The sequence below is a fragment of the Actinia tenebrosa genome, unplaced genomic scaffold (assembly GCF_029948245.1).
Source record: "Actinia tenebrosa isolate PJP-AT-01 unplaced genomic scaffold, QUT_ActTen_1.0 PGA_scaffold1__47_contigs__length_23844297, whole genome shotgun sequence".
NCBI classification, from domain to species: Eukaryota; Metazoa; Cnidaria; class Anthozoa; order Actiniaria; family Actiniidae; genus Actinia; species Actinia tenebrosa.
Genome location: NW_028292578.1, coordinates 10200136 through 10225802, shown reverse-complemented (window position 1 = coordinate 10225802; position 25667 = coordinate 10200136). Strand labels below are relative to the sequence as shown.

At 35.4% G+C, this 25667-nt stretch overlaps 2 protein-coding genes and 1 pseudogene across 2 annotated transcripts; all 3 read left to right on the top strand.

Annotated features, from left to right (window-relative positions):
* The first annotated feature begins 5750 nt into the window (after nucleotides 1-5750).
* Nucleotides 5751-8418, top strand: LOC116308299 (beta-1 adrenergic receptor-like). The gene has a single exon (XM_031718688.2). It carries the CDS (start codon nucleotides 5926-5928, stop codon nucleotides 7102-7104), a length of 1179 nt encoding a protein of 392 aa, XP_031574548.1. The 5' UTR covers nucleotides 5751-5925; the 3' UTR covers nucleotides 7105-8418.
* Nucleotides 8419-20498: 12080 nt separating this feature from the next.
* Nucleotides 20499-23892, top strand: LOC148909836 (uncharacterized). The gene has a single exon (XM_089033223.1). It carries the CDS (start codon nucleotides 20528-20530, stop codon nucleotides 23801-23803), a length of 3276 nt encoding a protein of 1091 aa, XP_088889349.1. The 5' UTR covers nucleotides 20499-20527; the 3' UTR covers nucleotides 23804-23892.
* Nucleotides 23893-24253: 361 nt separating this feature from the next.
* LOC148909835 (uncharacterized) lies at nucleotides 24254-25133 on the top strand (annotated as a pseudogene).
* Nucleotides 25134-25667: the final 534 nt, after the last annotated feature.

The window sequence follows — 25667 nt, the reverse complement described above, 5'->3', positions numbered from 1 at the left end:
ACCAACACAAAGAGTGATGAAAGGAACATTACCGCCTATGAAAGCGGTAGTTAAACATGACTAAAACAAGTAAAACAGGAATGGAAAAAACAATGGCGTTAAAAGCTAATTACAAAACAACTTTACAAACAATGGAAGTAAACAAACTTAAAAGGACAAGACATGACGCTATAAAGCAATGTAGTACCAGAAAATAAACAGAATAAAACAAAAGGTTAATGTATATTTACTAAAGGCCTTTCTTAAGATACTCTTAGAATGTTTAATAAGTTCATTTTGATTACCTAACACTATAGCAGAAACTGTTTTACTCCTTCATATTCATAGACTAAAACAGATACTGAAAAAACGTACCTAAAAAAACTTGAAATTTCATTGAACCTTGAAACAATCCTTGGTAAATCTATTGTAATGGCACTTACAGGGCTAACTCACAAATTACATTCTGAAACATATAAAATAAAATAAAATTTACTCTTAATAGTTGGAAATATCTAGAAAGTCGAGAAACAAGCTAAAAAGGCACTTTTATTTTAAGATATATTATCAATTCTTTTCTTTTTTTTTTTCGGGGAAATTAATAATAATTTGAAAGGTCAAAAATGACACCAGCATCGGGAAATGAATGAAAATATATAAAATATCCTCTCCTCTCCTCTCCTCTCCTCTCCTCTCCTCTCCTCTCCTCTCCTCTCCTCATCTTTCATTCCATTTATTTCATTCTTCGTTGTAGTTTATTATGTATTTAGCGATTTTCATTCCATCCCATTTTATTCTATTTTATTCAGTTTCATTCATAGTCAGTTATTCTATTTCATTCCGATCCATTTTTATAGCATTTTATACTTGTGTAAACTGAGTTCATTCTATTCCATTTTATTCTATTTTACTCCGTTTCGTTTAGAGTTTATTCTATTTTATTCAAATATATTTTCATAGCATTTTATACTTGTGTAAATTGAGTACATTAAGAATAAAAATCTTAAAAATGAAGTCACTCGAGAAAAAACAACAAATAAACCCATTAAATATACATTTTTTATTACCATACTCAACTGAGAATCGTACTTTGAGGTTCTAGAAATATACGCCGGAAAAGTCAAATTAGTAAAAACGAAACTTGCGCAAAGACTTTACTTATAAATTGAACGCTTAACACAAGTGACAACGAAGTAAAAAAACATGTTCAAACTTGAGTGTACTCGATTGTGCTATTAGTTTTTAGCAATATTATTAATCATCCTCTACTTTACTATATTGGACTGAAGAATTACTTTATGATGGCTTATATAAGGCTTAGTAGATTTATCGTTTTTAATGATTTGAGAAAGTATATATATTTGAAAGATATTGCACGTTGATTCAGCTATTTTTTAGTCCTTGTTTAATATATAAAAGCCGGTTACAAAGAGCTTATTTTTTTGTCGTATTTTCTTTCTAGTTTTAACCGTAAAAATCTTATTCGGAGATATTAGAATACATATTTAGTCTTCCGACACGATTAGGGCCTATTCGTCGAAATGAAGAAAAGCGAGCACAACAAAACACAAAAAAATATTCCGTTTTTATGGCTCTGTTGTAAAATCTTGGTTTAAAATTGATTTTAGCCTGCTGTCCGCCGCCGAAAAAATATTATGATGCTCTGAGAAAAAATATTTATTTTGGATCAATCTTAGTCCTTACGGAGTTTTATGAACAACCCATTAGAGCCATGCTTGTCAAAAATATCTTTCCAGTTCCCTGTTTACAGTCTTCATTATTCTATTATTTCGTATTAAAGTGTTTTGATCCATTATTTTGGCAAACTCTTAGAGTATTTCCTCTTGTTTATTAGACATTTCAGTGTTCATTTGTAGTTGGACGTCAAACATTCTACTCAAAATGAAAACGCGTCAATGGTTTTGCGAGACATATTCCGCAAATCATTTGGACGCTCGCCAAAAAACAGCACACGTCACATCTATACTAAATAAATACCATCAATTGAATTTCTTTTGCCCTTCTTATTACTTTCCACGCGTCTTTAGCCATTCTAATCTCATCTCCAAGGACATATCCTTGAAAAAGCTAAATCCAAAAAAGGAAGTTCAACGTAAGATTCATATCTGGTCAAAAGTAAAACAGGGCTGAGAAACATGCATTAAATCATTATCCTCGAGGCTATAGAAAGATGGCCACTTTTATATAATTAGTTTAGGAAAAGTGAATCTTCTATGATAGACAATCAGTCCTTCAGAACTAAAAGGTCTTCTCTTAGCCAATTACCTACGAAGGAAAAATTTTAAACCCTAAAAAAATGCATTGTAAGCTTGATGCATTTTCGACTAAGCGTGGATCAAGACTATAGATTATTTAAACTATGATTTCAAAAACAAACTTATGTCCTTAAATAAATGAATAATCCCGTTATTTTTATAAGAGGGATGATTTTGTAGTAGCTTCTTTGCTAGCAAACCTATAAGCCCTCAATCAGATTTTCAATCATATATTTTAGTTAACCAACTCTTAGATTATGCTATGCTGCACGAGTTAAAAATCCCCCGCCCAAAACTAGAAAATTATTGCGAATTATTTCTGCGTTTGACTACAAAGCCAAAGCTTTTAAGCTTTAAAAACATTTTTGTTTGTTTGTCTGTTTGTTATTTATTTATTTATTTATTTATTTATTTATTTTATTTTATTTTATTTTTTAAGATTGCAAATTCGCCTAAAACTATCGAGGAAAAGTATAGTTTTTTGAGATCAATATAACGCAAAATTATTTATTACTTCAAATTATCCTCCGTCATCTCGTTCATCAATACTTACAAATACATTTTCAACTCATTCAACTGCACAACTTCTTCAAGATACCACACTAATTTTGAAAGATTGGGAGCAGACATCTCTAGCTACATTATTTTAAAAATAAACCACGTTCGATTTCTTAAAAGTCAGACTTGACTGCAAGACTACATGGTACTTCATGTATCCATAGTTAATATTAACTATGATGTATCATACAAACACGTGGATCACCAAATACATTTATTGGTAGGAATATAAAAATGTTCTATTCTACGACATTTATCCCTTTCGGCAATAAATAGAAAGACTCAGGCGGAAATCTGGCCAAAAAACTTGATAATTATTTTCTTTATTAATTAAAATGTACTCAGCAAAATATGACGTTGCTAGGACACGGTTTATATCAGTGTTGATTAAGAGACTGAGGGAATAATATCAGTATTTGTACATTGGTGGCTTGGATACAAATAAACTTTGTATAGCTGGAAATATACGTTGGTTAACTGAAAAAATATTTAGTCAACATGGTAATTCGTAAGGTTTGATGATTATTCTAAAATCACTAAAAAAGTAAAAGAAAAACATTATGTGACGTGTTGCTGCTTTGCGGACGTTGTGGTAAATGGAGATGTAGCTAGGTGTAGTTTTTGCTCTGGCTGGCATTGTTTTTGCTTTTGCAGTCTCTACTGTTTTTCGGCGTTATTTTGATTATTATCATTTTTTTTTTTATCGTGCGGTTTTTCCTTAAATGTAAATGTTTGCTGTGTGGTTTATGCTCTTGAGTGCTGTTATGGTTGTTCAGTGTATTGTCGTTTCACTAATGGTGTTCAGTGTTCTTGCTTTGGTAGTTGTTGTCGTTCTGATAGTGATTGTTCAGTGTTCTTGCTGTAGTATAGTTGTTGTAGAGTAGTTTTGTGTTCTTGCGGTAGTAGTTGTTGTGCTAGTAGTGGTTGTTCAGTGTTCTTGCTGGTGTAGTTGTCGTGAGGGTTGTTGAGTGTTTTTGCTGTAGTCATTGTCGTTCTGGTAGTGGTTATTTATTATGATTGTTCAGAGTTGTTGCTGTGGTTATTGTTCAATGATGTCGTTCTACGCTGACTTTTCCATCTTCTTTGCATAATTTTCATACACTAAGTTGTTCATTTACAAGTGAGATGGGAAATATCATTGCATACACTAGAAATAATAGCCCCAAGCGCCTTACCTATTTTTTCACTCAACTATATGAAACACTAATTCCTCAATCTTAGAGTAATTTAGATTAAAATGTTTGACAATATTTTACGACTCTTCTCCCCTTCTTAATATTATGCTTTTTACATATGCGCTAGGAAACTTTCCGGCATTTTTGAAACTAAAGAGTAATTCGTTTTAGAAAATGACATATGATCTTGTTAAATACTGACGCGATATTTCTCTGTTTAAAACTCTCATTTTGATATCAGATTGAATGTGGATAATTAACTCGCTGAAAAAACCCACTCATTACTTCATAATTTTCCGATCATTCCGCCATGACCGGCTTCAGTTTTCTTTTCCAGCAGAAACCAATACATGAGGAATTTAAGTCAGATATATTGATTTCTGATCAAGCTCAGCATGATAGTATGAAACTAAAGAACGAAAGTAAATGAAACGGTTAAAGTGATAGGAAGGAAAGACAAAATTCAATTGTATATCAACGGCTTTTACTGATCCAAATCTGTATTCCTTTTGGCTATATTCTTCAGTTTTTAAACACTATAATACGGTATTTTGCCTCATCGCGTCTTGGCGTCGCATGAACTGCTTGGTGTATTGGCGTAAAGGGGGCAAATAAACGTACTGATGTCTTCTTCATTTGACCATCAAACTAGAGAGCCGTCTTTAGCGGCTACCTGAAGTGTGTCATTTTGTGTTTTCACGCAGATGGTGTTTACAGTCAAAAAACTTGGTGACATCGACAGCCTGACGGCAACTCTCCCGTTGTTTATAATATACAGATACTATCATGTATTGTTTTGTCTTTTCGGTGTGATCCTCAAGGTAATTCCTGTGCAAGCCTATTTATAAAATCAAGCTAAGGAGTTCCACTTTTCTCGAAGATCTTAATCACTGACTCCAGTGTTGTTGTTTTTTTTTGCGTTCGTTCGAAGATGGACTCGAGAACAAACCGGAATTTCTTGAAGAATTGTTTTGAAAATATAATAATATTTTCGTATTTGAATGCGCCGGAGAAGCACCGAGTTCTTCAGATTTTTTTAAATACTTCCCATCTTGCAGCTGTATTGACGCTTTCTCCTAACGGTGTCAGAAAAAGCCTTACGCTGCATAGATCATTAAAACAAACTGGAGGCTTTTTGTTCTGCTCAGCACCCGACTGTTAAAGAGCCGGTCAGAAATCATGGTCAAAATTTGCATGGGGGAAAATTAGCTTGAGTGAAGGCAATGCTTTCAGCGCACTTTTAGCCCAAGGCAGCCCTATGCTTCGTATACTTTACACCGTCATGTAAGACACTAAAATACGTACCACAAATCTATATCTATCTACTTACTTGATGTACAAGATTTCAGTGAGATTGGCCAATCGAAATGTCAATTAAAGTAGAATCGTGGAGGCGATATTATAAATTAAGCCTTATCGAAACTGAGATTTTTTTAAAAAGTCGAGATTATAGTTTTTTAATTCAACTCCTCCTTGACCTCCTTACTCTTGTTGTATTTCATTGATTCCTACCTTCGAGAGGTTTTTCGTCGATCAGTACGTATATGACACCTAGTTGCTATGCCCATCAAGACAAATTTAGGTCAAGAAAACAGCCAATCGGCGAACGTCAGGTTTTCGGAATGGTAATTTACAATCGATGCCGCCTCAGAGTGTAAATCAATTGAGCACCGGATTTGTACGGAATTAGGGAATCCATCTAACTGTGCTAGCTATCAATGGACAAATATATCACATTAGTGAATGGCAGGCTCTTCAGATGACATGAAAACTTAAGCCGACGCATTTAAGCCGGGCGTAGTCAAAGTTGGCTGGAGTCGAACTCACTGTTGGCCGTCCTCCAGTGTCAAATCTTGTTTTGGCTCATGCAGTTCAGCTGAATTCTAGTCCGCCAAACTGAACCAAACAGTCATCGGTTATACTAACAGCTGGTTGGCATGACTTCGATACCACAAGAAATGCAAAACAATTCTTCCATTCCCAAGAACTTTACGGCTTCATATGTGATTTCAGACTGTGAAGCTGGTTTACAAGCCGCAGTTCTTATCCTCATCTTAATTGTAGCCAGCGTGGGAAACGGCTTCGTTGGCTTCTGTGTATTTACACACCAAAACCTACAAGTTCCTACAAATTATTTTCTCGTTAGCTTAGCCACTGCAGATTTTCTTTTTGCGATACTAGCGCTACCGTTCCGTATCTACGATGTACTGGAAAAGTACAAATGGGAATTGGGCCTCGCTGCCTGCCGCTTCTGGGTCTGGCTTGATCTACTTTTCTGTTCTGCATCCATCGCAAGCTTGGCTGCCATCAGCGTCGATCGATACTTGAAAATTTCCTCACCTCTGACTTACAACTCAAGGATGACAAGAAACCGGGTCCGCTTTACTTTGGCTTTGCTGTGGATGTATTCTGCAATACTCGCAAGTTTGTTGCTTGTTGAATGGTCGCCTGATCCAGCTGACATAGCGAGGGGTACAATTGTTGAAAATGGAGTATGCCGCAGCGATGATAAGATATTTCTGACCATCATCTCAGTACTTGGGTTCTTCGCGCCGCTGACGATAATGTTACTCATGTATTTCTTCGTCTTCAAAGTTGCAGTGATTCAAGCTACGCGCGTGGCACGACAACAACAATCCTTGAGAGGACTGTCGAAAAAATCTCGAAAGCGACGAACGAAATCCTCAATCGCTCTCCTTGAAGTCAAGGCCACTAAGACCCTGATAATTCTACTAAGTGTGTTCTGTATATGCTGGTGTCCGTATTTCATTATTTCATTGATAAGCTTATATAGAATAGAATTGATTTATCAATTGCCAGGTTGGTTCACGAAGACACTTAGGATTTTGTTCGTCAACTTTCTTCCTAACGTAAATGCTGCACTGGACCCTATTGTTTACACGACCAACAACCACCAGTTCAGGACGGTGATCAGACGAATGGTGCGCAAGCAAAGAGAGAGAGCTAGAGGGATTGTTTCATCGGTTTATTCTGAGGGACTCTACACTATGAGTGAGTCTAGGGGACGCAGGAGTTCCTCGCTACGAACCAAAAGCACTTCAGCTGTGAAGAACTCTTTGACCCCTTTACCTCTTCTCAACCCTAATCATAGATAGGTGCTTCAAGAGTGACTCTAAAAACCGCGCAGGAATCAGAGAAAACGCGCTGAATAACACGCGAGTGAATTTTCATTATACCAATTGGCCTTAATCAATTCGACTTCTAGTTTATCATTCCAATAAGTTTTTAAAATCGTTTCGATATGTTTTGCGAAGGCGATCGAATCGTTAATTTTTGACGGTAAGAGATGTTTTTTTTTCCAAAAATATTTTGGTTCTAAAAGAAATACACCAACTCAGGCCTTGAGGGTAAAATTATTTTCTTCTCAACATAGAATTTTGTTTTGCTATTGGTTTCAACGTGAAATGATTGATTTATTGATCAGAAACTGAGCTTACAAATAATTTTTCACCACGTTTAAACCTTCTCAAAAACATTGCCCACAATATGAAACACTAAGGTTTGCCTTACGTAGTTTACAAGTGTTATGACATTTACCTCGAGAAACCTGTCAGAGAATTTGTCACGTTACGATTCAAAATCCAAATACTTAAATCATTTAAGGTGAAAAATACTTGATTGTGACGCCTTTCATTGGCGCTTTGGAGTCTGAGGAAACGACGTACGCTGCTTAACCAAGCGCCTGTTACGTTCTCGCTGTATAAGCCAAGCTAATACGCGAGCAGCCGGGATTACATGTAATCCAAGTGTATATTACACGACTTGAGCCGATGGTAAAAGACCATTCAAAAACACGGCCTGAGGACGTCTCAAGATATCCCTGATAAAGCTCACGGCCATATTGGAGCTGAAACTGAGCAAATGCATGGCAAATTCAAATTCCTTCGCTACAGAGATGAAAAACAGGCGCTTCGGAATTGCCGAGCTCTGAAGAACATTGTGGTTTTGCCCATTAACTCCTTGTTAGAAAAGCAAACATACCACACACCTTCTTAGCCAAACCACTTTTATTTCGCTACTATTGATATTGTATAGTTTCAAGAAGATTAACTTAATCCGTCTATTACGTAGATATTCTGTAAGGGGATTCCAAATGTTGGCGAAGCCAATCCTAGTATTGCTACAAATCAGCCAAAATAAGTGACCATCTTATATTGGCGCGCTTTTGAGCAAAATCATCAGCATAAGCCAAAATTATAGAGTATTATTATAAACTTCTACTGATACAATATTCTTGTATCGGTTAGATAGAATGGGATCATCATTATCACGCTGCCGATGTCTTTGTTTGTTGGCAATTTTTTAAGAACAAACGTGGAGCTCAAACAAAGTCTGGATCCCACATTTTCATTAGTTTTTGATTTAGCCAACCAAACCGAAAAGAAAAAAAAGTAAATAAGTGTATATTGACCCAGTCCGGATTCAAAATCTTCTTCTTTTTTCTTCTTTTCTTATACTTTGCCGCGTTTTTTTTGGCTTTTTTTTTTTTTTTTTTTGTTCCCGGAAGCGAGAGCTCCCGGAAACTGTTGATTTCACGATGTACATTGTAATAATTTATCTATTTCTCTTTCTTACGAGTTTCGACCTACGCTGTATCAAACAGATCCCTTTTTAATTTAGTATTTTTTTCTTAAGCAAACACGACGATATTGCTTTATTGGTAGTGATTCGCAAGCCTTAGAGAAAACGCCAATTACTTATGCCAACCATAAGTTATCAGTCTTGTGAAACCGTCTGAATATTGACCGAAGTCAAATTATTTTACTCGCTTTTTGACAGCGACGCGTAGAAAAAAGATATCCAGTGCTATCTATAGAACAAAGATATATAAAAACTACGAGATATAATGTCATTGCTAATCCATATTGACGATTTGCCTCGACACATTATGCAAATCCTTAAATATAGATTACTTTTATCTCCAAATCTGTACATCTATCTCAGTAAAGACGTCAGCTTCTTCTTTACTCTTTCGAGTTGTTTCCGATCTCATTTAGTAAGGTGAATGTTCGTTAACCGAAGTAGGAAAATTTTCCCTAAATGATAAAAAAAACTTGGCCCTTAATTAAAATTAATTAATAAACTATTCCATACGTTTTTGTTAAAAATATATAGATAAGAAGTCTTAATTTTTTCCCATATGTTAGTAATTATCATTTGAGTCTTCTTAGATGATGGAACACTTTATTCTTTTTTCGTTAAGAGTGTGATTCTAAGTGCTAGCAATTAATCGTTTGCCTTTCTGGAACCCACTACTCTCTTTACGTTCTAAAATTAGTTGATAAAATGTCAGCAAGGTACTTGGGATGAGTGATGACCTCTATCTGTTTCTCTGTTTCTTGAAATATTGTCATATAGAATTGTACGAAAGAGATACCACTACTTATTGTATTAATTGGTCTACAGTGAATATCAAGATAGATCATAGTATTAAACTATCTGTATAGCTTGAATTATGTTGTTGTTTCGTTCATTACCAAGATTAACATTGCCCGGACTTTGAAAACTGTATCCCAAAATAGAGAAAGAAAAAATAAGAGATATAAGAAAGAAAAAAGCGAAGGGAAGAGAAGAAAAGCGATGAAAGGAAGACAAGGCAATCTAAGAAAGCTAAGAAATGAAATAAAAAAGTCGAAAAGAGAGTCGAAAAGAAAAGTGATGAAAGGAAGACAAGGGAAGATAACAAAGCTAACAAATGGAACAAAAAAGTCGATGAAAAGAGGCAAAGGTCACTCGTGTCTCGTTTCGTCCACTTTTTAAATTTTATTTTAGGGAAAGAAAAAGAAACGGAGAAAAACAGTCCAAGAAAACTGGAGGAAAACTTAGAAGTTGAAGATTCGAAATTGTAGACAGTAACTACGCGACGTATGAAGCGGAGGAGGAGAAGAAGGTACCGATGCACTTGATTGCTAAGTGTTTGCTAAAGGAGAAAATTTGAAGACCCCTAACAACAATGACAGTGAATTATCAGGGATGCCGCAAGCTTCAGCTGATAATTGTTAGAACACAGTTAAGTCGGTAGATGTAATAGAGAACTGGTGATAATAATCCTGATGGTAATACATATGAAGCCAAGATGTGAAGAGTCTGAAAATGATGAGATGAATGGGAAAGATAAACCATGTTGTCTGGCTCGTGTACACCTATTTCAAAAAACGTTGTCGGTCAGGAATCTGAGATGGACGATCTGAGACTAAACGGAATATTTGTATTCTTATCAGTGTGTTCTGGCGAAAATACGAAAAATTACATACCTAACTCAAAGGTCTTGCTTCATATTCCAATGTCAAAGGAGACTACGTTGAATTGTTCTGCATTGAATATGTTAAATTTTTCAGAGTATTACTCAGTCTCAGATTTCAGATCTTTTTTGATTTCAACAATTAAAAATAGGTTTATAAGATGTAAAAGGATAATATATGCCGTTCGTATTCCTAACTTATTCAAACGTAAATTCATCTATCTATCTATGCATTCTTTTTATACTATTATTTTCGTTCGTTCGTCCATTCACCTTTCTCTCTTTCATTCATTCTTTCTATTGTCTTTCTATTGTTTTGTTTCATTTTTTCTTCCCTCTTCTGTTCTTTCTTTCTATCATTCAATTTTTCAGTCTTAATTTCTCTTCTCGTCTTTCACTTCTTCCTTTATTTCTATACTTTTATTCACTTTCAACATTAGAATTTCCCCCTTTTTTTAAAGCCTTTATTATTATGCGTCATATGTTAAGAGAGTGTTTCCAAATAAACCTACCAGACTGATTAGAATCGTATCACACTGCGCGATAATGAGTCTCAGATTAACGCCTAACATCGATCCTAAAAAGCCCCAAAATTTTTAACACTGTTATTCTGCGTGGGGCCTTTTAATAGCTTCCTTTTCATGCAAGCAATCCCGCAAGGACGGACACCTAAATTATGGATTTTTAAAACAAATAGCTGATGAAAAACAAGCGCCTTTCTTACTCGGCTTTATATTAATCATAATAATTTGTTTTAATAGTACAACAAACCATTTATAAAATATTAGACTTTCTCTGCATTAATATCCGCATTTCGTGTTTTTAAATTCGCTGGGTAGCTATAATACAGATGCTATGTTTTCAGCAGTTGGTAAAAAAATGGAAATTATTTTCAGTTTAAGAATTCTTATGGCCAACCTTCCTTGTTCAGTTTGAGATTTTTAGTTTTAATTTTTTCAAAAACTATTCTGACATCCCTTCGGCCATCTTTTTTTCATACTTTCATCCATTCTTTTTGTTTCTGGGTATCGCCTTCAATCTGGTTTCACTCGTTGATTATGAGACGTTTTTGTGAAAATTCGCATAAAAATTCCATAAAAAAGAACTTTAAGAAGTAGGAAAAAAAGGAAGAATGGAAGTGACAAAAAAGAAGAGACATAAGAAAAAAAACTTTTTGTGAAGAAAAAAAGAAAGGAATAATATAAGAGGCTAATAAGAAAACCAAAACAGGTTTTCGTGTCAGTAGGCGTGCCGTGACAAAAGTAAAGATTTCTGCCTCAGGAAAAACCGCCTCAGTCTCTCTCATGGATACTATTTTTTCATTCAATCCTTAAATTTATCTAGCACCTTGGTTCAATCCGCTCGTTAAATTCTTTCTAATTTTTTGAATTACTATATCAAAGTTTGCCAATAAGTTGGGATCATGACAATTCGACCTTTCGAGATGTGTCTTCCATTAATGATAATGCAGTTAGAAATAGGTCATTTAGCCATGAAACACTCAGATAAAAGCAAAATTAATCTATTCCCAGAGGCGTGTTCGAGTCAAACAAGGTCAGATTATTGGTAATGCTCGACCAAATCTTATATGAAGGCTTACGTTGTCTTCAGTGGTGATCAATCTTGGATTATATCACTAAGAATATTGCATGAGATCATTTGGAAAAGCGTCATCCAAACTATTAAAAAGACCTTCTCAATTCCATATGATAATATGGCGAGGTTATTTTAGTTAAACAAAAGGGGATTTTGTAGTATCTCTAACTATAGAAAGCCGACTGTTAAGTGAATGAAAAGCACCGCTCAGAAGACTCACGCTTTTTCACAAATAATGATGTTTCCTGCGCTTTCAGATAAAACAAACATTTACCTTAGTTCCAATTATATCTGAAGTATGTTTGGAGTTTATATTTCTTTATGTATATATGTTTTTATATGTGTCTTTTCGAATAAAATGTCGGTGAAATGAAATGACCTTGGAATTTGGAAATAACCTAGAATCAACAACACCAATTTGGCATTTACAAAGCTGAGCTCCCTAAAATTTCCGTCATGTATTATCGCCACATTGAACGAGTAATCTTGTTTAAATTTACTAAATAACATTCGAGAAGCGGAGGCCAATGGTTTGAGACGACGTGCACATGGTTTTCGGTGTTGATTTAAACTTTAATCTTTCAGGCCATACATAAAATGCTAGGAAGGAGAAGATTTTAACCGACCACCCACCCACCCACCCCTTGGTTTTGGGTTTCTTAATTCTGACCCCTTACCATCATGGACGCTGAATTGATGGAGACTCATTCATTCATTTGTTCGCATAATTCGCCGTAAAGCTCTCATTTATTTATTCATTGACGACTCATTCATATCATTTATCCATCCATCCATCCATCCATCCATCCATCCATCCATCCATCCATCCATCCATCCATCCATCCATTATTAGTAATTCGGTTTGTAGATGTTCTTCAGTCTTCGTTCAAATCATTTATTTTATTCTTAAAATTACAGACTTCCTCAATCATTCATTCATTTATTTTTTCTTTCGTTCATTCGTTTTTATTGTTCGTATGTTTGTTTCAAATGTATTCGTTCGTTATAGCTAAATTCATTCATTTCTTCCATCTATTTATCTTTTTCATTAACATAATGCGAGACACGTCTGTCGTTAGCGAAGGTCACTGATCCTTTTCAAAATGATGTTTGTTTTGGGTTCCTAAAAAGGATCAAAAGACAGTTTGATCCACCACAGCCCACTAATCGGCTAAAAATCCTAAAACCATCAAACAATGTAAATGTAATTTTAATTAGAGTCGAATCATTTTTTTAGCAGATTTCATTGATATGGTCAAGAGAAAAATCACGAAAATTGGTTGTCAGATGGTTAGGAAAAGGTTTCTCGTCGTCCGCAGGGGCTCGCGTTCCTTGTTTTTATTTGCACCAAGAAACGAAGTGTTTGGTCCAGGTTAATTGGAACTTGCTTGCTTTTCTAGTTTTTATGATCAGCTTTCTATTGTTTTATTTACCAATCAGGAAAAATTGGAAATGCTTTGTTTTATCGCGGAGCCCAAAGGATTAACCCTGGAGGTTCTCGAAGGTTAAACACAAAGGGCCACAAAAGTATAAATTATCAGGTGTGCCGGTGTTGCGCCAACATAAATACTACAAGAAGTTTCTAACTTTCTCTTTAATAAAAGGGTATATTGATTATGATTTTGTTTTTGCAGGAAGTTGCAATACCAAGGTCAAAATCATTACTGTAGACTGTACGTTATGGCACAAATGGAACAAAAATAGCGCAGTACGTTGACACAATGGGCGTTCACGATAGCGTCATAATGCTTTTTATATTGTAATGCAGATATTTAGCAATTAGACCTCGAGCCCGAATGGGCGATTGATCAATAGCCATGAGAGCGAGAGTACTGTTTGTCATAGTCAAATCCAACTAGTTGGTCAAATATTTGATTTAATTATTATCATTTAATTAATTATAATTTGATGTTTTTGTTTTCAAAGCCGGCACTTTTCGCTACTAGTAGGATATTACTTATAGGTTAGTGGTAGCTTATCCAATCAGAATGCAGCATCGAAAATAGTAAACAATAGATAGATTATAGAAAATAGGTGTGCAACGCAAACACTCGACCCATGCTGTCTGCTTCTTTAGAGGCTAAGAAATGCCTCGCGCGTGTGCGCTAATGGAAACATATAGTTAATAAAATGTGTTAAAAAATATGCGCACTCTGTTTTTAATTCAAACGAAAGAGAACCTAGTCTTTCCGCATTTGTGCCCCACAAGCAGACACTCGAACGACAATCAAAATATATTTATATATAATTAAGCAAATACTCAAATGATTAAGAATATGATACTCGTATACCCGAGGAGGGGGAGGGGTACTGGGAGGGAGAGGGGAAGGAGGACTGGGAGGGGGAGGGGAGGGGGAGGGGAGGGGGCATTTACCCTCCCCTTTATATAGTATGAAATATTTGATGACCCCCCTTTTTGACTGAGTGGAAATTTAATGGCCTTCCCCTGGATTCCTCCGACCCACCCCACCCCCTCCTTAAAAATGAATGGTCCCAAATAATTGATGGCTAACACGGAACCATAGGTTTAAAAAAAGTTATTACTAGACTTGATGGTAAGTTCTTAATCACAATAAAAAAAAGGGAAAGGTCCTTAGATAAAATAAAAGTTGACTTTTTAAGAGAATAGCATTTTATTGCCTTTCCCTCCCCTCCCTATACAGCAAACCTTAAGCCCACTACCCCAAGGATCACGTACTGATCACGTGCTAAAAAGCCGAGTTTTCAACGCTTTCGTGAATGAAAAAACGGTTCTGCAGATTGTTTCAATTTATTTTTGAACCAATTCTATGATAAATCAGTCCTGACAACACCCTTCTCTTTCAATTTTCTCCGAAAAATTATTGCTGAAAGTAAAATCCATTCATACTTCATCATGCATGCCTTCACAACGAGTGTCGAAGAATGTACGAAGATGGCAAAAGGACAACACAAACGTGCAAATTTTGATTGACGTGTCGTCTTGATTCCAATTGGTTCATGAATTTTGACACCGTTTTCTATTGGTTATTCATTATTCATTTGAGTTTGTAGAGCGTCTCTATTGGTTGATTAAGCATGAGGGTATGTCACTGGGTTTTTTTCTCCTGTACGACAAACTCATCCCGCACTTGCTGCTTGGACTTCTAAAAGGTGAGACGAATTTGTTGACATACTAAAAAACTAATCATTTTGTACTGTAAAACTCAAGAAAAACTAAAAAGTTTTCTCCAACTTAAAACTAAAATGTATTTTAACAAATATATTGGCGTTTTCAAGCCCAAAAGTTTGTAAAAAACGAGAACAAACTCGAGGAGAAGCTTTGTACGTTTGGAACAACACACGAGGAAAGGAAAAGATTGAAACAGTTCGAGTGTTCTTTTGCAAGCTTTTTAACTAAAACTTCTAAAAAACCGAAGTTTATTTAGATAAGTATTTGGAAACTTTTTTGACAGATGTAAGCTAAAAGTGGACTACTTTTTAACTTCATTCGTTGAACCCACCAAGTACTCAGTAAACCTACTTCATTTAACTCTGATTTACTATAATACAAATGGTCATATTCATTTAAAAAGCGTTTTTTTTATACCAAAGTACATTTTAGAGCTAAATTTGAAAAAGTTTTTCTTGACTTTTCTTGATTTTGTATTTTCGCGCCATATTTTTAGTTCCTCGCAGGGTCTTTCGTAGTGTCTTTCTTGCTTTATTGTATTCTGGGCCGGTCAGGATTTGGTTTTACAGGGTTTTGTTTAGCTCGATAATTATCCTTGGCTATTGTCAGAGCCAGAGCTAAATTTTAAAAAGTTTTTCTTGACTTTTCTTGACTTTATATTTTCGCGCCATATATTTAGTTCCTCCCTGGGTCACCTTTATATTGTCTTTCTTGCTTTATTGTATTCTGGGTCAGGGTTTGGTTCCACAGGGTCTAATTATTTCGCTCCAAATTGTCTTTATGGCTCAGGTGCGTTGCAACACCAAGAAAAAGCCATCTTTCTTCGATAAAACATCCAACATTTGAACTTAAAAAAGAATTCTTCAGTTAAAAAACTTTCTTAATGTGAATGAATATTTGTAATTTTGAACTTCGATCATGTTATTATAATTGATAATTTTCTATTTCTTTTTCAGGGTTTCTTTGGTTTTTGCACCACTGCAGCAAAACAAGGTGAAACGTTTTTTACGGTAAACTTCGATATAATTTTTTTCCCGTTTTCTAACTCGTGAAACTTTATTATTATTTTCAAACAAGCATTGCTACACCTTTTCTAAAATAAATCTATGGAACATTTTGTACCGAAGAAATTCTAAAATTTTATTTCTTTCGACAACCGATACACAATTTATAATAATATATAGGCTATTATGTATTTCCGATACCTATTTATGTCATTGATGACTGAAAATAACTTGCGCAATGTTTCTAGTGAGATAAAAAAATTTAATAATAGTTTATACATACGCCGATGGTTGTTTATCAATTGTTCGAAGACTAAACTATGACAACTGTATATAAGTAAACAATAGTTGCAGTAGTTTGTTATACTTATCCGATGCTCATTTATCTGCGAATTAATGCGCACTTTTGTGTGTGTGTGTGCATAAATGACAATTAGATGCACACTTTATGTATGTAGATTTATATATTTATGTTGGTGTATCAAATCTGATGCTTATGCAACTCTTTGAGGACTGGTAGTTAGTTGCGGACTTATGTATGCAAATATTTCTAATCATTTTGGTATAGTTTACTATATAGCTCCTATGATAAATTCCTTCAGTGACTTATAATGAGTTTCGCACTGTGTACATGCATTCTATTTTAAAAGCAAATGTTTAGGTATCTTTTCATTGAATTATAGATAGTAGTGACTGGCTATATGTGGATTTATGGTAGAATACTTTAAAGATCCGATCCTCTTGTATCTCCTTAAGGCCTGAACTATGTTGCGGATTATATATATGTAGATGTATTCTATCTTTATTAGTTTATTATGTAGCTCTTCTGTATCTGCACACTTTATGTATGTAGATGTATCCTAATTTATAGTAGTTTATTATATAAATCCGATCCTTATGTAGCTCTTTTGTGTCTGACAATGATATGCACACTTTATGTATGTGGATGTATCCTAATTTAAAGTAGTTTATTATATAAATCCGATCCTTACGTAGCTCTTTTGTGTCTGACAATGAGATGCGCACTTTATGTATGTAGATGTATCCTAATTTATAGTAGTTTATTATATAAATCCGATCCTTGTGTAGCTCTTCTGTGTCTGACAATGAGATGCGCACTTTATGTATGTGGATGCCTTCTAATTTATAGTAGTTTATTATATAAATCCGATCCTTATGTACCTCTTCTGTGTCTGATAATGAGATGCGCACTTTATGTATGTGGGTGCCTTCTAATTTATAGTAGTTTATTTTATAAATCCGATCCTTACGTAGCTCTTCTGTGTCTGACAATGAGATGCGCACTTTATGTATGTGGATGCCTTCTAATTTATAGTAGTTTATTATATAAATCCAATCCTTACGTAGCTCTTCTGTGTCTCACAATGAGATGCGCACTTTATGCATGTGGATGTCTTCTAATTTATAGTAGTTTATTATATAAATCCGATCCTTACGTAGCTCTTCTGTGTCTGACAATGAGATGCGTACTTTATGTATATGGATGCCATCTAATTTATAGTAGTTTATTATATAAATCTAAAGCATGTCTATCTATGGTGCAAATATGTATGATAAATATTCGACTGGTGTTTGTTTGTGTGCTGTATTAACAGTACTCTTTTAAATAGTTCCGATGTGTATAATAAATATTCGATGACTGATAATTGTTTGCGCACTGCATTAACAGTAGCCTATCAAATAGTTCCGATGTCAATAATAAATATTCGATGACTGATAATTGTTTGCGCACTGTATTACATTAGTCTATCAAATAGTTCCAATGACTATAATAAATGTTCGATGACTGATAATTGTTTGCGCACTGTATTACAATAGTGTATCAAATAGTTCCGATGTCTATAATAAACGTTCGAAGACTGTTAATTGTTTGCGCATTGTATTACAATAGTGTATCAAATAGTTCCGATGTCTATAATAAATGTTCGATGACTGATGATTGTTTGCGCACTGTATTAACAGTAGTTTATCAAATAGTTTCGATGTCTATAATAAATGTTCGATGACTGATGATTGTTTGCGCACTGTATTAACAGTAGTTTATCAAATAGTTCCGATGTCTATAATAAATGTTCGATGACTGATGATTGTTTGCGCACTGTATTACAATAATGTATCAAATAGTTTCGATGTGTATAATAAATGTTCGATGACTGATAATTGTTTGCGCACTGTATTAACAGTAGTTTATCAAATAGTTCCGATGTCTATAATAAACGTTCGATGACTGATGATTGTTTGCGCATTGTATTACAATAGTGTATCAAATAGTTGGGATGTGTATAATAAATGTTCGATGACTGATAATTGTTTGCGCACTGTATTAACAGTAGTTTATCAAATAGTTCCGATGTCTATAATAAATGTTTGATGACTGATGATTGTTTGCGCACTGTATTAACAGTAGTTTATCAAATAGTTCCGATGTCTATGATAAATGTTCGATGACTGATAATTGTTTGCGCACTGTGTTAACAGTAGTTTATCAAATAGTTCCGATGTCTATAATAAATATTCGATGACTGATAATTGTTTGCGCACTGTATTACAGTACTCTATCAAATAGTTGGGATGTGTATAATAAATATTCGATGAGTGATAATTGTTTGCGCACTGTATTACATTAGTCTATCATATAGTTCCGATGTCTATAATAAATGTTCGATGATTGATAATTGTTTGCGCATTATATTAACAGTAGTTTATCAAATAGTTCCGATGTCTATAATAAATGTTCGATGACTGATGATTGTTTGCGCACCGTATTAACAGTGGTTTATCAAATAGTTCCGATGTCTATAATAATTGTTCGATTACTGATGATTGTTTGCGCACTGTATTAACAGTGGTTTATCAAATAGTTCCGATGTCTATAATAAACGTTCGATGAGTGATAATTGTTTGCGCACTGTATTAACAGTAGTTTATCAAATAGTTCCGATGTCTATAATAAACGTTCGATGAGTGATAATTGTTTGCGCACTGTATTAACAGTAGTTTATCAAATAGTTCCGATGTCTACAATGAATTTCCGATGACGGAATTGATAATTGTTTGCGTAAGGTATTCACAACAGGCTATCAAATGGTTTCAATGTATATTGAATACATCGATGACTGATAATTGTTTCCGAACTGCATTACAGTACCTAAGTTTGATAACTGATAATTTTGTTCGATCAGTAATATTGGTTTGTGCACTGTAGTAATAAAGATCTATTTTGTTTTACAGTAGTCTATAAAATAGTTCCGATGTTCGATGGCATGTAGTTATTTCAGCATGATAGCATTCGTGAATTATAAATAATTATGTTCTAGGTTCTCTTGAGAATCAATTTCCGGAAAGGGCGTGGGATAAGAAATGAAGCATTTCGTTTGGAATTGAAAAACATTTTCTCCAGAATCCTAATAATCTTTTTATGTTCAGAATGATTGTGAAGGGTTTTTTAAATTGTGGACTGGGTATTGATGAATTTTCTTTGAATTTCGTTGCATACATCGCACTTTGAATTTATTGCACTTTGAATAACTTTGAATTTATTGCACTTTAAATTACTTTGAATGTATTGCACTTTGAATTATTTTGACTTTATTGCACTTTGAATTACCGTGGGTGCAGAGCTAGTGAGAGAAAAGGGAGAGTTTCAACTATCTGCAACTGGCATCCAGGCATTCCCCGATTTCGACTGGAATGATTTTTCAGATAATGTGGTCATAAAATTCAAGATGGAGGACATTTGCATAATCCTTCGAGTTGCTTATTAAATATTCGAGTTAACACTTCTACGAGTGGCAATGATAACATTGGCTTTCCTGGTCCTCGCCCGACTGCGTTCTTGGATCATTCGTGCGAATCAACTCTGAAACCAGTGTGCTCCTACTCAGCACCTTTGCGCCCCAGACTGTCTCTCTTGGGACACCTCACACGTCGACTCGATAACAAGTACATCGTCAAATGATCACGCGAGTTTTGACGCGGGCTCCCTGTTTCTCGCGGGACAGGCTGGTACGACTCCGTTGTGCGTTCCTCTACTCGAAATAATAAGAACCTTGTCCCTCTCAATTAAGCGTAAACAACCACGCTCATCATCGAATAAATCTCCTATTTTTGGAAATGTTAACGCTAGATCCTTGAGGCACAAAACTGAAGAAGTTATGTTATCGACAAGAAGATTGATTGATTGGTGTCTTCACCGAAACTTGGCTACGGGATAAGGACGGCGTCGCTCTCGCGGCTTTCTCTTCTCTAGGGTTTCATTCAGGAATGTTCCAAGGATCCGCTAGTTATCTCTGAAGTATCTGTATGTAACACTGCTATCAAGCTTACTGAAAAGGTCTGTAATCTTAAACTGCATTTTTTAAGAAATGAAGTTATTATTATTATTATTATTATTATTATTATTATTATTATTATTATTATTATTATTATTATTATTATTATTATTACGTTTTTAAGCCGTCCAGGGTGTCCGTTAGTTTCTGCCGTAATTTTAGCCTTAATGCACCATGTCAAGGAAAGGAAAACGAATCAAATGGACAGAAAAGATGAACAGCGATGTTTTACAGTGCAAAATAAGAGCAAAAGAAATAATTTCGAATGATCAACCGCTCAACCAAAATGGCAGAAAGAAAGGCTATACTCTGGTAATGAAGAAGCTTTGGGAAGAATTGGGCTATGAAAACCTCGGTTTGACATGCCAGAATTTGAGAGACCAAGCATCAAGAATCGAAAAATCTCAAAACTCCACAAATATTACAACTTCAACACAGGAAAGACAAGAAATTGCGGGAATCATTGAAAATATTGAAGATGATGAGGGTGAATATGCGACTAGTCAACCAAGACCATCTACAAATTTGCATACTACAGCTTCAGAATCTCTTGAGACGCCTCATGACAATGGAAAAAACACCTCAAGCAAAATCCAGCCAAATTTACCTGATTTCAATGTCCTGCCCTCTCAGATTAAAGGAAAACACTGGGGAAACTTAACCTATGAACAATTCTGCAAGGACGTAACTGATATCTATGATGAAATTACGCTTTTCAAGAGAAATATTTTCAATGTTCCATCAGGAAAAGCAGGCAAAAGTTTTATAACTGAGCTGACGTACTGGATTAAGCAATTCAACGGTGTCTCAGATTTAAACTCCATTGCCTTAAAAGCCTTTATGATACTACCATCGCTGATTCTACAAAAGCCCTCAGCGTCGTCAAAAAGCAAGGAGCATGTCGCGGCAATTGAAAGGAGACTGTCCTTGTGGAAAAACGGGGATCTATCAATCCTTATGAAAGAAATAAGATTCATTCAGAGCAGATTTAGCAAGTCAAAGAAAGCCAGATCAGTAGAGGATATCTCCAAAGTATTCGCCAAATTAGTCATGCAGGGAAAGTTGACAGCTGCTATAAAGATGCTGGATAAGGAGAGTTCATCTGGTCTCCTTACTCTAACGCCAGATGTCCTAGAGGAGCTAACAAAGAAACATCCACCAGCTGCTGGCGTGGAGAATGAATGCCTTTTGCATGGTCCGATCGACTTCATCCCTCCAAGTATTTTTGATTCAATCGATGAACAATTGATTTACAATTCTGCCATGCGAACAAGAGGCTCTGCTGGTCCTTCTGGGATGGATGCTCAATTGTATTGTAGAATTCTCTGCTCAAAGAGTTTTATCAATGAAGGAAAACATCTACGAGAAGAAATCGCTATCATGACCAGGAACTTGCTACGATTATCATATAGTCCCTCTCTTCTCGAGGGATATACATCGTGCAGGCTAATACCTCTTGATAAGAATCCTGGAATTCGACCAATTGGAGTGGGAGAAGTTCTTAGACGAATCATCGGGAAAGCAATTTCTGCGTTCTTTAAAGACGATATCAGAGAAGCAGCAGGCCCTCTGCAAGTCTGTGCAGGCTACACCGCTGGAGCGGAAGCAGCCATTCATGCCATGAGTGACATCTTTTCCGAAGAAGAAACGGATGGGGTTCTACTGGTAGATGCAAACAACGCTTTCAACATGATGAATAGAAATGTTGCTATTCATAACATTCAGATCACGTGCCAAGAAATATCATTGTACATAATAAACACCTATAGAAGCCCCTCAAGACTCTTCATAACTGGAGGTGGTGAGATCCTATCGCAAGAAGGTACAACACAAGGGGACCCTTTGGCCATGCCTTGGTATGCAATCAACACCTCTCTGATGATAAGCAATTTAAGATCAAGCTTCCCGACAGTCAAACAAGTCTGGTTTGCAGATGATTCTACAGGAGCAGGAAATCTCGATACACTCTCTGCTTGGTACAAACACCTTAGTAAGGAAGGAATAAAATATGGATACCACGTGAATGGATCAAAGAGCTGGCTAATTCTAAAGAACCACGAATTATCCTCAGCAGCTGAACGAGCTTTCGGGGACGGAGTGAACATTTCCACAGAAGGTAAACGTCATCTAGGAGCTGTGATTGGATCTCTAAGTTACAAGGAGCAATTTTGCACTGAAAAGGTTGCAAAATGGAAGGAAGAACTTGAGGCTCTCTCTGAAATCGCCAAAAGCCAACCACAGGCAGCCTTTGTTGCCTTTACGAAAGGCTTCAAATCAAAGTTCACTTTCTGCATGCGTACAATTGAATCCTTTGAAGACTTTGTGAATCCTATTCAAGAGGTACTTCATGAGGTTTTCCTACCTACCCTTTTTGGTCAAGAGGAGCCCCTAACTGATTCACTGCACGAAGTTGTCACGTTAACTCCAAATCAGGGTGGTTTGGGCATTCCTTGCTTAAAAGAAGATTCGCCTCAACAATTCGCAGCATCGAAGTTAATAATATCTAGACACACCGAGTCTATAAAAGATCAAAATTTAACACCTTTGGAGGACTCAGAGGATCTCAAGAGTCAATATCGCAGTTTGAAAGCAATTATGACAAAGTCGAAAATCGAGCGCATTGACGGTATGATGAATCCAGAAATGGCAACTTACATCGATCAAGCAAGAGATAAAGGTGCAAGTTCCTGGTTAAACACTATTCCTTATGACAACCAAGGCCTAACCCTCAACAAGCAAGAATTTAGAGATGCCTTGCGCTTACGATATAACATGCCCCTAAGTGATCTACCTTTGACTTGTCCATGTGGCTCGTCTTTCGACGTCAATCACGCGTTATCCTGCAAGAAAGGAGGCTTCATTGCCCAAAGACATGACAATGTTCGCGACTTTTTAACCCCTCTCTTGAGCAAAGTCTGCCATAACGTCCAAGCCGAGCCTCGGCTAATTCCACTGAATGGAGAACGGTTTAACCTAAAATCCACGACTACAAGCGAAGATGCACGCCTGGATATCAAAGCGGGGGCATTCTGGCAACGAGGAGTGACAGCATTTTTTGACGTACGAGTGTCGCATGTCAACTCCAAGTGCAACCAGAAGAAAACCACCTCATCAATATTCAACGAACAAGAGCAAGAAAAGAAAAGAAAATATCAACAGAGAGTTCTGGAAGTGGAAATGGGTTCATTTACACCGCTTATCTTTGGGACCAATGGTGGTATGGGCAAGGAAAGCCAAATTTTCCTAAAAACTCTAGCGGATAAACTGGCGAACAAAACTGGACAAAGCTATTCTGACACAATAACATATATTAGAACAAAGTTGTCGTTTGAGATTTTGAAAGCTGTAATTACATGCATTAGAGGCTCCCGCACTCCTTTTTATAAGAACAACGAAAGTGACTTTCTATTGGACTTTAGCATTAATACTAACCTTGCCGATATTAGATAATTTTAGACTTTTTTATAATGCTTGTTTTTCATTTTGTTTTTTTCTAGTTTTTTGTAAATAGTAACTTTTTCTCTTTAAATTTTCACAAAGTACATAATGTAAATATTCTTTTATTATTATTATTATTTTTTTAATGTTTTACAAACTTATTATTATTATTACATTATTGTTATTAAAATTTATGTTATTATAAAAAAATTATTAAAAAAAAAATTATTATTATTATTATTATTATTATTATTATTATTATTATTAGCAGCCAAAGAAACTTTTAAGAACACAATTTTAGGAACATTGCCCGACATTCAAGACCTACTAAAGCCATAGGAAGATGCAGTATCAAATATCCTGATAACTGCAATAGTAGAACGCAAGTGCAGCCAACTGGACAGGGATATACTAGCTCTACCAGTACGTTTGGGGGCATGGGTCTAGCAAACCCATGTAATGATGTGGAACGAGAATACAACTCATCGGTAACAGTGCCCCTCGTCGAACGAATTGTGGAGCAAGTACACCAGCTACCAGATGATTCACTTACAGCTTACTAGCTGCCGAAAAAGGATCTTCAGTGTGGCTGACAGTACTTCCCCTTCAAGATGTTGGCTTCAACCTGAATAAAAGGGAGTTCCGTGATGCTATTAGACTGCGCTACGACTGGCCGCTGGGTGATATTCCTTCAACTTGTGTATGCGGAGAATCTTTTACAATTGACCATGCTATGACCTGTAAGAGAGGTGGCTTTATCATTCAGCGCCATAACGAGTTACGTGACCTTGAAGCTGAGCTGCTAAGTATGGTGTGTAGTGATGTTCAAGTTGAACCGGTTCTTCCAAGACATCTCAGGAGAACTTAGCAGAGGATCAAACAAAGCACAAGACGCAAGACTTCGATATACATGCGCGTGGATTTTGGGAACACCAACGTTCGGCCTTCTTTGACGTGAGGGTATGTCACCCCAATGCAGAAACGTACCGTGAACTAGAACCACAACAGATATTTCGACTACATGAAAACGAGAAAAAGCCCCAATACTCAAGGAGAGTTATAGACATCGAGCATGGCTCATTTACACCATTGGTATTTACGACTACAGGGGGGATGGGTAACGAGTGCCACGCATATCATAGTCATTTGGCCGACAAGATATCACACAAGAAAGGAGAACAATACGCAAAAACAATCTCTTGGATTCGTGCCAGAACATCTTCTGCGTCCTGCCCTTGTATGTTTGAGAGTTTCAAGATCAAAAAGGCGAACTCCTTATGATGTAAATAACTGTGATATTGACATTGACACGGTCCAAGGAGCCATTAAGATTAACTTTTAAATGTATTAATTAAAAAATAAAAAATATTTTTTATATTTTACAAATGTTCTTATCGATAAATAAGTAATTTGTACATATATTTGTTATTTTATATTCATATTCTCTTTATTAACGTTATTATAAATTTTATTATTATTATTATTAGTTAATTGAATTCAATCATAAAAAAATATATATATTATTATAATGGCTTTAAGATTATGAACTTTAAATCCTATAGTTTTTCATTTTATTTTTGTTTATCACTATCTTAAAATATTAAGCATTGGAACTTTAGTAGCTTTTGAGCGAGTGTATTTCTATTAAGACATGCATAGACTATTAAGGTTTTTTTAAAATAAAATTATTATTATTATTAAAAATCATTTTATTATTATTATTATTGGTTACTATTACTATTATTATTGTTATTATCTTATTATTATTATTATTACTATTATTATTATTATTATTATTATTATTATTGTTATTATTACTTTGTTGAGTGTGTTTCGCCATTTCATCTGCTACAGTTACTGTTATAAAAGAGCCTTT